This window comes from Lemur catta, chromosome 7, assembly GCF_020740605.2.
Source record: "Lemur catta isolate mLemCat1 chromosome 7, mLemCat1.pri, whole genome shotgun sequence".
NCBI lineage: Eukaryota > Metazoa > Chordata > Mammalia > Primates > Lemuridae > Lemur > Lemur catta.
Genome location: NC_059134.1, coordinates 36,725,392 through 36,738,888, shown reverse-complemented (window position 1 = coordinate 36,738,888; position 13,497 = coordinate 36,725,392). Strand labels below are relative to the sequence as shown.

The window sequence follows — 13,497 nt, the reverse complement described above, 5'->3', positions numbered from 1 at the left end:
CATCAAAATTATTAATACCTTCAACTCATGCTTTTACAATTATTTTACATTACTTATAAGTAATGATGAATTTAGAATTTTCAAATCTTTTTTTTTTTACATTAAAGAGAGATTAGAATTAAGGGTGGTGGACAGGATGTGGGCTTGGAGAGGAATTCTTTACAACCTATAGTTATGACCAAGAGGATGTAAATATGTGTAGTCTTGAATGGAAGGATATTTTTATATGCATTTTCTTTTTAACATAAAGCCTACAATAATTACATTAAGATTCAAAAAATTAATTAATATTGCCAATCTTGATCACACCATGCTATTTGAACTCTATTTTCATTTGTTCAATAAAAATTTATTGATCGCCTTCCAGATAGTATTCTAGGCACTTGGGATATATCAATGAACAACAACAAATAAATCCCTGCCATTGTGAAGATTGTATTCTCATGAGTGAGGAAAAACAGTAAACAGAGAACAAAATAAGCAAATAAATTACATAGTATCTTAGAAGTTGATGAGTGCTATGGGGGACAAAAAAGGAAATCATGTGGAATAAGAGGAATCACAAATACTATGGTAGGGGCAGTGCATCAGTCCACTTGGGCTGCCATAACAAAATACCATAGACTGGGTGGGTTAAACAATGGAAATTTATTTTATCACAGTTCTGGAGGCTGGGAATTCTAAGATCAAGGTGCTGACCCATTCGGTTCCTGGTGTGAGTTCTTTTCTTGGCTTGCAGATGTCCACCTTTTCACTGTGTCCTCACATGGTAGAGAGAGACAGAGCACGCATACATACAAGTGCTCTAGTGTCTCTTTCTATAAAAACACTGAGATCATAGCCCCACCCTTATGACTTCTTTTAACCTTAATTACTTCCTTAGAAGCCTTGTCTCCAAATATAGCCACATTAGGCATTATGGCTTCAACATATCAATTTCAGGAGGATGCAATTCAGTCCATAGCAGAAAGGTTGTATTTGAAATGAAGTGGTCAGAATATGTTTCATGGAGAAGGTACATTTGAGTGAACTTTAAAGGAAATGTGGATTTAGTTATGCCAAGATCCAGGGGGAGACAGTCCGGGTAGAAGAAGCAATCAGTGCAAAAGTATGAGAAGCATTACATGCAGAAGCATTAGAAGACCAGTGAGGCAGGGGCAGAATGAGTTTTAGGGAGAATGGTAGAAGATGAGCTCAGAGAGGTATTGGCAGGACCAGGTCATTGGTCTTGGGTTTTCATCCTGAAAAGATGAAGAGACATTGGAGGATTGCTATTCTAAGTCTTATCTTTCAATACAGTCACTCAAGCTATGTTGAAAATAGACTATGGGAAAGGTTAGCGGAGAGTTACTAAAGTAGTTAGGAAGCTGTTGTAGTTGAGAGATGACGATGTTTCAAAGTGACAGAAGTAGAAGGCATAAATATGATCAGAATTTGAAAATATTTGGAAGTTAGGCCCCACAGAATTTCTATCAAGATAAACTTGATATAAAGAGTATAAGAGAAAAAGAATCAAGGATGACTATAAGATTTTTGACCTGACCAACTCAAGGATGGAGTTACCATCAACTAACATAGAGAACCCTTTATGATTGGAACAGATTGGGGTGGGAATGAGGTAAGGAATTCAGTTTGGAACATGATAAATTTGGTACATCTTTTAGACATCTTAAATGGGTATTTCAAATAGGGAGCTGGATATATGTATGAGTCTGGAGTTTAAGAGAGAGACTAAGGATAAAGTTGCAAGTTAGAAAATTATAGTCATACAAATTATATTTCAAAACATGAGACTGCATGTCAACTCCATGAAAGTAAGTATAAAATAAAGAATAAAAGACTATGAAAATCGAGCCCCAAAACATTCCAGTAGTAGGAAGTTATGGAGGAGAAGAATCAGCCAAGGGAGACAGAAAGATAGCAATAATTATGGTAAAAGAAAAACCAAAATAAAGTGATGTCCTGGAAGACAAAAGAATAAAGTCTATCAAGGTAAAGAGGCTAATCAACTTTGTCAAATGCTGCTGACATGTCAAGTATAATGAGGATCAAGAATTGATTATTGGTTTTAGCAACATGGAGGTCATTGGTGACCTTGACAATAGCAGTTTTAGTGGAATGGTAGGCATCAATGTGTGACAAAAATGGGTTCAAGAGAGAATGGGACAAAAATTAATATAGACAACTCTTCTAAGTAGTTTTACTGCAAAGAGAAGTAGAGAAATCAACATATTTTGAAGTCATAGATGCCATGATTTGCTCATACATTAGTAGAACAAAGGAAAATGAAAGGAATCCAGAGTAGACCTAAAATATTGGCTGCAACATCCATAAGAAAGCAGTTGTCATTCCCTGAGTAAAAATGCTGCAGAATCCTATTAAAGTAGTAATGTCTAATAGGCCATTGAACATATGAGTCTGGATTCCAGGGAAGAAGTTTATGGCTGAAAATATTGGGGTCATCAGCATGTAGAGGTTGTTTAAAACCATAAGACTGGATAAGATCACCATGTAGTAAAAAAATGGAAAAGAGTTAGTAGAAATGGGTTACACCTGGGAAATGAAAAGAAACCAGCAATGGAGAGTGACAAGGCATAGTCAGGTAGGAGAGAAACAGAGGTTAAGTTTTGAAAAGTGTTTCAAAGGGAAGTGTGATCAATTGCATCTAAGGGTGATGATGGATAAAGTTAGATGAGGAACAGAGACCTGACCATAAGGTTTCAGTAACAGAGACCATTGGTAATCTTGACAGGAGCCAGTGTGGTGGAAAGCTGGAGGTAACAATCTGATTGGAGTGAGTTCAAGAAATAATAAAGGAAAATAATTGGAGACAGTAAGTAATAGCACAAATAGTTCTCAAGTTTTGATATAAAAGAAACAGAAATTGGGTGAAGGCCAGAGGAGAAGAAATGTTGAGAGAGCTTAGTTTTTGCTTTGCGTGGGAAAACACCTGTGTGCTTTTAACAGGAAACATCCATTAGAGACATCTGTGGGAGGAAAAAAGAAAGGGCTGGTTCTTCCTCTCCACGATACCTTAAGAGGGCCACCACTCAAGAAGGTTAACATTTTCTCAGTTTTTATTAGAGTAAAAAGTTGGGAAAATGTTCAGAGAGGAGATTGAGTATATAGGGGAGTTTGCTAATGACAGATCATGAATTTCAAAGGTCACAGTGGAAGAACTTGAAGAGTTATAGATGTGAGCTGAGCAGAAGAGGAAATATACAGATTCTGTGGAGATTAGAATAAAAGGAATGAGGGATGACCCAGATGTCTAGAGTTGCTTGATATTACTGACATAAACAGTAAGGTCCACCCTGGTGGACCCAAGGAAAATATTGGTGATACAGTGTAGGTTGGAGCCTAGTAAGGGCTGCGTGTCTGGGAATCTTTTCTTCCCAGCTTATGCTTAGCAAACATAGCTCAGCATTTCACCAAGCTATGGACTGAACAGTGGCCCTTTTTCTCCTCCACCTCTTACATTCCAAGGATATTGCTCAATGGCCAATGCAGCAAAAATGTACAGACTTTTTTCTACATCTTCATGTCACGGCTAAAATATCAGCTCTGCAGTGTTGTGAGATTTATCAGGCAGCCCACACTGCCTATGCATTGATCATTCACCTTCTCAGAGCTGCTCATTTGGTAATGTGCTTTTGATACATTACAGAAGAGATTTTCATAGAAAATCCAAGATGATTTCATTCCACCTTGCCATAGAAAAACTGAACAAGATCCCCACCCCCTTGGCTCCACCACCATGCTTACACTGAACTCCAGGACTAATGTAAATCCAGATGATCTTTGCACACTGTAAGGGAGATTCTCCATGTCCTACCTTTTCACCCCTGTAACAGATGTTTTTCTAGGAATATTTGCTAGACCAAAGAGATGAGTGAACAAGAAAAGCAGTCCCACATAGAGCATATATGCTGTGTAAAAAATACTTCATTACATGGTAGTTATATTGACAAACAATTTTATGCTTTGATAAAAATGTAAATGTAGTAGAAAAGTCATTCTAAGGAGAGTTCAGAGCTTCCACTTAGATACCACAAACTGGGTTTTTAAATTAGAGAGGTATATTCTTAATTTGCTGCTTGGAACTGCCAAGTGATTAAACATGTTTTTGCCAGAACCAGGAGAGGCAAACTCAAGAAATTTGCTAGAAACTGAAGAAAAACTCTTTGCTTAAATTATCGTTCTACTTGGCCCCTTATCTGGAGTTGAGGGGTTGAGAAAATGATTTTTAGTGTAGATAATGGCAAGTTGTGTATAAAGATAAGATGAAAATGTTCTAATTAATGCCAACAAACTTTGCCATAGGCAAGTGCTTAATATCTGAAGATTGATTTTCATTTGCTAATGACACTAGAGGTGACACCATGACCGTGTGTTATGAGGACAAATGCATCTGCCTGCTGATTGTGTCAGTAGTGGTGATATTCTCAACTGTTATTTGTAGCATTTTTCCAGTCCTCCTAATGACATGAAATCTCCTTCCTCTTTAGTCCCAGAAATCATAACAGGGGACATGGAGTCAGCCATGGCTGTGGACCTAAATCCCTGGGTGGAATATGAATTTCGAGTGGTGGCCACCAATCCAATTGGCACTGGAGATCCAAGCACCCCATCTCGAATGATCCGCACAAATGAAGCAGGTAAAAATTTGGAGAGTCAGAATTCTATTTGGTGTGCCTCTAATCACTTTGAAAGCAAGTTGAAGTAACTGTGATTTTTGCATTGCCTGCCTTAGAAGAATTTGTCCTAATTCATCTACTTAGACATCATAAAATCATTTCCTTTGAAATTATTCTTTTGTTTTGTTTTCATATCTTTCTTCCTTACTTCCACAATTAAAGTCGTCTAGATGCTTCAATTTTATCCCAACCCTTGCACGCATCTTCAAGTTACCATGAAATTCAAGCATTGAAATTGAAGCAATTAATTTATTCTTCTAATAATATACTTGTTCAATGCAGCATATCCATGAAATTCAGAATAGATCAGCTCACCTTCTTTTTCTCCACTGATAACACTTTCCTTTAATTACAGTGTATTTCCTTAGAGTTCTTTTATGTTGCCCTTAACCACCTAACCTGTATAAATCACACTTTACACAAACAAACATAGTCATTCCTTGGTCTACTGCCATCTTGAAGTCTGTGTGTAAAATAAATACTCATCTGCTTTTTGACTTAGAAAACAGCATTCTTCTAATCTTTTAGAATAAGTATCTCTGATAAAATGTTTCTAATGACCACATAAGCAGAAGTAACAGCTTTATTTAAAAATGAATTTTGGGATTTCTTGCCTATCACATGGAAGGAGAAGAAGAATAAAGAAATAAAGAATAAAGAGTTTTCAAGTAGATTTTTTATTACTTTTTTTTATTTCAGGATATTATGGGGGTACAAATGTTTTGGTTACATGTTATGACTTTGCCACACCCAAGCCATGATTTGAGGCATGCTCTTTCCCCCCTATAATGCTCACTGCATCCATTAGTTGTGAGTTTACCCATCCCTAACCCCCAGTGAATATTACTACTCTATGGGCACCTTAAGTGTTGATCAGTCAGTGCCAGTTTGATGATGAGTACATATGGTGCCTATTCTTCCATTCTTGTGATACCTCACTTCAGAAGATTGGCTCAAGCTCTATCCAGGAAAATATAAGAGGTGCTAGATCACCGTTATTTTTTATAATTGAGTAGTATTCCGTTGTATACATATACCATATTTTATTAATGGATTGACAGGCACTTGGGTTGTTTCAGATTTTTGATTACTTTGAACAAAGTCTTACTGACATCTGTCTTTTATGTCCCCACAAAATTTTATGTTAAGAAAGTACCTGGTAAGGCATTTACTTAGGAGGAATACAAATATTAATAGTGTTGATGAAAATAATGTGAAAACAATTTCAAAAATTGGGGGTGAGAGGAATAGGGATCAGATACAAGGATAAAAAAACAAATTTTAATGTTTTCATTCTCAATGCATCAATGATAATGTTTTATGCTCAATCTCAAATAAAAGTTCACTGAAATGAAGATTTGTCTTATTTGTTCACTGTTGTATATTGGAACTTAGAACAATGTTTGGCAATGGTACTCGATATTTTAAAGGGAATAATTTTTTTTTCTTTCCTTTATGTACCCCTGCCTTCACCAATACCTAGGTCAGAGACACATGTGTGTAGAAGACTAAGAATTAACTGTGTCCATTTTGCATGATATAGAACTGGACTAAAGATATGACTTTTTACTTCTAACAAATTAAACAATTATAAGTAATCATTAAAACAAACTATCAAAACAGCTGATTCTTTCTCTAAAGCATACTCTGTCTGGTCTTTTTTTAAAAAATAAATCCTAAATGGTAAAATTATTGCATTAAGTTCAAATAACCATAATATAAAAGATGTTCAGTTTTTTCCAATATAAAAATTAAGCAACCAAGAAAACAAAAGGTAAAGTAGCCTAACTGTGTTGGAAAAGATTCATCCACAGAAAATCCAATCTTTCTACTTTTGTGATTTGCCTATTACAGGTTGTTTTTTCTGCTACTTTTTCAATAGTGTGAATTTTAAATTGAACATTAATTGCCTGGTTGGATTTTCACACATCCATAAAATCAGCCATGCTTTTATTGTGTACAGGTGTTCATTAATTAAGAGCATAACAGGTTAGTCATTCTTCATTTTATGTACTCACTGTGCAGATACTGAAATCACTGCCAATAGTTGCACTTATGCTCACATATTTTCTAAAAAGCCCTGCCTTACTTTGCATATTGTTAATTGTGTTTAAACAAAGGCAAAGATTACTGCCTAAATCAGAGACTCTCTATAAATATTCATTTCAAAAATAAATAATCCATTTGGGATGAATAATCCTTTTAAACTTTTTGTAGTATGAATCTCCTTATGCTATTAAAAAGCATTTTAGCAAAAACACTCTTACATTTCAAACTAAATTGTATTCTGATAATGCATTTTAAGAGACTTCTTCATCTATTTCTGAAGCTACCTCAATCATGTATTGCCTGCCTCTCTATTTTATCATGAGTTCTATATACATGGCATACTTTAGTCCATTAAAATCTTACGGAAGAGAAGAGAAATAGCATGAAAAATACATGAAGTACTCTCCTTTGAAAGCAAGTTGAAGAATGCTTGTATTGCCTTCTTTATGCTTCTTGTGCATTGGTACCACACAGGGCTGGAGCTACTAATGGTGTTGAACTGAGTATTGAGTTTTGTGCCTGTTTTGTCAGGCAGCACAGATTAAAAGGGACATCAATATCTTGAGACATCTCTCAAATGATGCACTCTGCCTCTATTAAGTATGTATCCTGTATTTCAAAAGAAGATCCTGTTCTTATGGGCCAACTAAACTTTGAAAATTGACAGAGCTGCTTGGGAGAGAAAAGGTCTCACATTTGGGATGTTGAATTGAAAAGTTTATGCCTCTTTGAAAATCTCTTATTTAATAGAATATTCTAAATTCCAAAGAAGCCTTTGTAAAGCATTTCTACCTTAGAATTACTCCTTTCCCACACACACAAAAAAATAGAATTTTTCTTGCAATTTTCCTGTAGAGTATACTTTGAATTTTCCAGCCATCAAAACACTCTTGGTGGCCGGGCGCGGTGGCTCACGCCTGTAATCCTAGCTCTGGGAGGCCGAGGCGGGTGGATCGCTCGAGGTCAGGAGTTCGAGACCAGCCTGAGCAAGAGTGAGACCCCGTCTCTACTAAAAATAGAAAGAAATTATCTGGCCAACTAAAAAATATATATACAAAAAAAAAATTAGCCGGGCATGGTGGCTCATGCCTGTAGTCCCAGCTACTAGGGAGGCTGAGGCAGTAGGATCGCTTAAGCCCAGGAGTCTGAGGTTGCTGTGAGCTAGGCTGATGCCACGGCACTCACTCTAGCCCGGGCAACAAAGTGACACTCTGTCTCAAAAAAAAAAAAAAAAAAAAAAAAAAAAACACTCTTGGTAGTCAATAAAGACGAGATAAACGAATTTGATCTAACTTCTTGACATTAGGATATCAAAATAGTAAAACAAATGTATTTTTTTTACTTTAATGCATATTTGTATTTATTTATTTACAGTGAAATTTTCTTATAACTTTTAGTTACAGATTAGATAGGCAGGTAGGTTGGTAGATAGATAGATAGATAAAAATAGATAGATAACCCCATGTTTAATTTCTGAAATGTGTTACTATCATCAAACCACTATATAAATTTGGGATAAGGTAATGTAAATGCTTTCTCTAGTATTTAAAAAGATGACACTCAAGAGAGAAAAATCACATTTTAGAAAATGAATTTGAAATATACATTATAGTAGAAATGGAAAAACATGTAAAGTGAATACAATAACAGCAATTCTCTCACTTAAATGAACTTTAATATTCTATGAGTTACATATTTGTAATACTGTTGAAAGTTAGATGAAAAGGAGAGAAGATAGACTATGTAACTTGTTATTCACAAAAGTTTGTTCTTCTCTATAGTATAAAATTTCTATTATCTCCAAGGATCTTGGTAGAAATCTCAATATTTGCAGTTTCTCTATTTTAAATTTTAATGAATTATATATACACATGCATATATTCATGTGCATACTTATATGTAAATGTGTATTTTTTAAAAAAGAAAGAAAGTTTTACCTATAATTCAGAGTTTGAGTTTAGATTTGGATTAAGGTTCTACCATGCCACTTAATAGCAGTGTGAACATAGGCAAGATGTGTACATCATTTAAGGCTTGATGCTCTCACTTATAAAGTGGGTATGCTATAACAACCTACTCCTTTTTACCATTGTGTTAAATAATATATTGCATGTAAGGAGCATAGCATAGTGCCTGGCACATGATAAATGCTCAATATTAGCAAAAATTTTATTATTATTATCACTACCATCATAAATTTAAATGAGTTATTACTTTATTAAATGGAAATTTACAGAGTAGTAATCATGCAAAAGTATATCTTTTCTTATTAAGGAAACATTTTCAGGTTAAATGAGTGTTTGCTGTTATGGTAAGAGCCCTCCAGTCTCTTGGCTTGCTTCTCTGCAGTTGGATTCTCCAAGACCTTCACTGTGAGAAGTCTCCACTGCAGACTGTGTGCCACTGTGCCCTGCCATCCAGCCCACCCAAACAATGGGAGGGTCAAGAAAACCTTTCAGAGCATGATATACACTGCAGAGCATGCCTCTCTGCTAAATCATCTTCCTATGATGCTTTCTCATTCTCATCTAGCTAGTACTGAGTCTATCAGGGGATGCTGATATTGTCCCAACATGTCGTCGTTTTCTTTGGTTCCTACAGCAAAGACAGGCAAAAGGAATAGACAAAGTGTTGAATGAAAGACCATATTTACAATTTTTTTCCACATTCAAATAGATTTCCAGTTGCTCTGTATATTGTGTTCTGCCCCACCACTCTCTTTTGACTCGAATGGAAAATGTCACATACATTTTTCTGGCCTCACAAGGAAAAATATTTTTTCTACATTTAGTAGATCGATGCTCCATGAGATAAATGTATTATGTAAACAATAAGAAGAAAATCTCTCCTGATCTTAGCACTTCTGCACTGTACTGTAGTTACATAACTGGTTACTAAACAGACTGAACTCCACTGTAGAGTTTATACACAAAACAGTTGTATTTTTCTCCCACCATTATTCTCTAATATGCTCCATGTGATCTCCAGCCTCAGCTCCAACTATATCTAAAGCACTTTTAGGTACTAGAGCTCTCTCATTTTCAGGTATTAAAAAATTCCAGTTTAATTTAAATAAAACTTTTAATCTCACATCCAATTCCATGCTCTCCCCTTCTATCCCAGCACAGGCCTCACCCAAGAACTGTGATCTGTCTTTTCCTCCTTCTTTCTACTTCCTCCCCTCTTTCTTCCAACTGTTGGTCTGGCACTTCTTAGGTCAGACAAGAAGAAGAGAGAAACTACTTAGGTGGTGCACTTTGTGTTTCCCACATGGGTGTTGAATGCTCTTGTCCATGATAGTTACTTAGGAAATTTCCTGAGTTCAAAAATTATGGAAGGGCCACAATAGAGTATTATTATAATATAGGATGGGCTGCATTAGTTTTCTCTGGGAGTATATAGATTGGCTTTATAAATTGCTTTTAATGAGGCTTTGATATGCAGGCCAAGTAGGAATCAGACAAAATTATTTAGTGGAAGAAATTAGAAAATACACCTTTGTCAGTCACTGGTATGTATGGAGAAAAGGCATATGCATTTTTTAAGTCTTTCCACTCTATGTTTCTAAGAAAATATCATATAGAAAATATAAAGCATTCAGTTGAAAAAATTGAGAAAATCTAAAAGAAAATACTACTAAATGAACATTATGGTTTCCTTCAACCTTATGAATAATTTAATTATGTTAAATAAAAGAAATGGCTCTCAGTAAGATTAAGGAAAGACAAAAATCTTGACAAGCAATAGAACTCGAAGACCAAATCTCGGTTATTGGGAACAAAGGAGATAACAACATGGCTCAAATAGCTGACGGTATTTTTAAACTGTGAAACTATTTTGGTCTAGACAAGGCTTTTCTACAAAACATATTCAGGAAATAGGTCTTCAGCTTCCGAGGCAGTTTGTCAGCAGAGGTGGTAATTTTAACAAATGCCTTTCTGGAGGAAACCTGGCCAATAGCAAGGCATGTCCTTTTTTGACAAGTAGCTTCTCTTTGCTGCAATGGTTTCAAAGAAGAAAGGAGGAGGGGCAAAGTGATGGAAGAGCAGTGGAAGACTTGAGCATGAAAGAAAAAGGGACAATGGGAGGTTATCAACCCAGGAGTGGGTGTGAGACACTCAGGTTAGACTTTTCCTACCTTCCTAGACATGGTGATACCATACATCAGTCATCAATCACAAGTGATGTTCCAGGTCCTGTGCCAAACACTTGCCCTTTGTGATACCATTTAATCTTCACGTCCACCCTCTAAAGCACTCCTGTAAAGCAGTTTATCTCCGTGTTACATGTGAGAAAGCAGAACTGTAAAATTTTTAAAACTTGCATGAGGTTACCTAGTAAATAAATGGCAGAGCTGGAATTCTAACCAGACCTCACCCCGGAGATGATACAACCAAAGTTACCTTTTCTCCCTGCGTACTCCCTTCTTTTTGCCTTTTCCTTCTCTTCTTTTTACCCACAAATCTCATGCAAAGATTATTTTACCCATTCTCTGCTTTTACTTCCTTGTGGACCCATATAAATAAAGAGAATATGAGTTGAGGTAAACACCATATTTTGTATATACTCACCTCCTCTGTTCTTGACTGTTGTTATTTATAAGAAGGTTCATAAATTAGAAAATTCTTACATTTCCTGAAATATCTTAGCAACCTCTTTTGCAAATCAAAAAGGGTATGTTGCCTAGATTTCAAAATTAAAATAAGCTATGCCAAAACTGAAAGTATAATTCCTATGGTATTACCAAAACAATATTATCCAAATATGTAAGAAGGATATTCTGTTTCAAGATCTGATGTGTATAGATTCATGCCAAACTTTCAGTGCTTATCAAAGAAGACTTCACCACTTTCTCTTTCTCAAATCTAAGTAGATAATAATATTAGATAACATTTATTGATTATAGTTCCAGGCATTGTGATGAATAATTATGAAAATAACCTCAAAAAATAGGTACTATTATTATCTCCATGAGGCAACCAAAAGACAGAAACCATTCAGCCAAGCAATTAAAATGAGATTCAAGCTCAGATCTTACTCACCCCGGCAAGAATACCTTTACCATTTGTACATACTACCTTATTTATCCTATTAATAAGAATAAAAGCATCATTTTAACTCTTTAGGAAACACTACTGTTATTTTTTTATTTTGAAAACACTTTGAATTTAACTCTTTCTATAAAGTGAGCTTAAATGAAAATTAATTTAAATATTCATGTCTACATACTTCAATTTGGATAGAAAAAAATATTTTTATAAATGTCCCTCTTGACTTCTACCTTTGCTATGTAAACAACCTCCCCTCCCTCTCTTCATTCTTCTGCACCTGCTTTTGCAAACCAGTTGCTGGATAACCATTAAGCTCCTAAATTACATGGCCTGTCCCAGGTCTCTAAAAAAGCTATATTATTTAATGAGCCATGTAAACACTAACTGTAGTAGAAATTGGAAATTTTTCAGAGAAAAAAATAGATTAGTAAATGATTTCATGTTTTCTTCGGTTTAGTTGAAAGCTAATTAAACATGTTGTTAGTGTGACTTTGTTCAAACTACTACAAGTTCTTTCGTATTCAGGCATGCTTAAATTAAGGTAGTATGTTATATTTTGTTCATTCATTCTGAGTGTTTACAAGAATGTTTCCAATGTTTAAGATGAAAAGAGACAGCAGTTTATATTTCAACATGCCAGGTAAGACCTAAAACAGCGAGGCATTTATAACTTGTGGGCAAAGTATCAATTACATTGTTTGCCCATGGAGGAGCATAGCTAAGAAAGAAATTCAGAAGAATCAGAGTTTAACCTGCTAACCATGTGTGTAAACTTGCTTCTCTAGGCCATTATGTTCATGAAATTTATCACTAGCCAACTGAGGGAGAAAAGAGTCTAGCCACTTAATTCTAAATCATATTTTTATCAATTATATTGAAAATCTATTTGGTTTCTAAGCAAATATATATTTCTCTGAACTCAATAAAGGTTTTTCTAGGTGTTTGATTATATTAATTTTGCTTCTAACAAGAATTATAGAACTTTTACACCAGAAGAGCTCTGAAAGATTAAGTCAAATCCCTTCATATCATTAATATGTTGCTTTATAAAGGGATGTAATTAAAATCAGTGGACTCCAAAGCACTGACTGCAAGGATAATAACTGTGTGCCACCAACTTGAAAAGGAAATGAATGTGCATGGGTTACACTAGTCTTCTGCATGTAATTAAGAAATTTAAGCCAATTAGAATTAGAGTTCCCAATTCAAACATTGTGCCCATGACAACAAACACAATGCCTGAGTTGCAACTATTAAAGCCTTAAGTTTTCTATTAATAGTTCCTATTACATAATACCTAGTGTGCTTCATTTAAGAGTACTTGTTGCTTATACACAAATACTATTAAAACACACTGAACCATAAGTGCCTCTTTTTGTATCATTTGTTGCACATTAAAACTGAAGGTGGGTGAGAAAAAGAGGATCTTATTTCTTTATATTAAGTTGACTATGGGCTATCTTGTCTTGAAAAGAAATTAGCAGCGGTAAGAAAACTTCAAAGACTGATTTTAAATAATAAAAAATTTTACAGAATTTATGTGATTTATGGATAGATCGATGTGGAAATTACCCACATAGACATGAACCAAATCATAATAAGCCTTCGTTTGCTTTCTTAGTTCCTCAAAGTAGAAAATTTCACCAAAACATTAATCAGTTTCTTTTTAATGATTTTTACTCAGAAAGTTAGAGCTTTTG

At 35.0% G+C, this 13,497-nt stretch overlaps 1 protein-coding gene across 3 annotated transcripts in view; it reads left to right on the top strand.

Annotated features, from left to right (window-relative positions):
* Positions 1 to 13,497, top strand: part of CNTN5 (contactin 5) — a 1,109,255-nt gene that overhangs the window by 1,038,991 nt on the left and 56,767 nt on the right. For all 3 annotated transcript variants that reach the window (XM_045556882.1, XM_045556883.1, XM_045556884.1), the window contains one exon: positions 4,509 to 4,658. In XM_045556882.1, the coding sequence (XP_045412838.1) occupies positions 4,509 to 4,658 (150 nt within the window). The remainder of the gene's footprint in view (positions 1 to 4,508; positions 4,659 to 13,497) is intronic.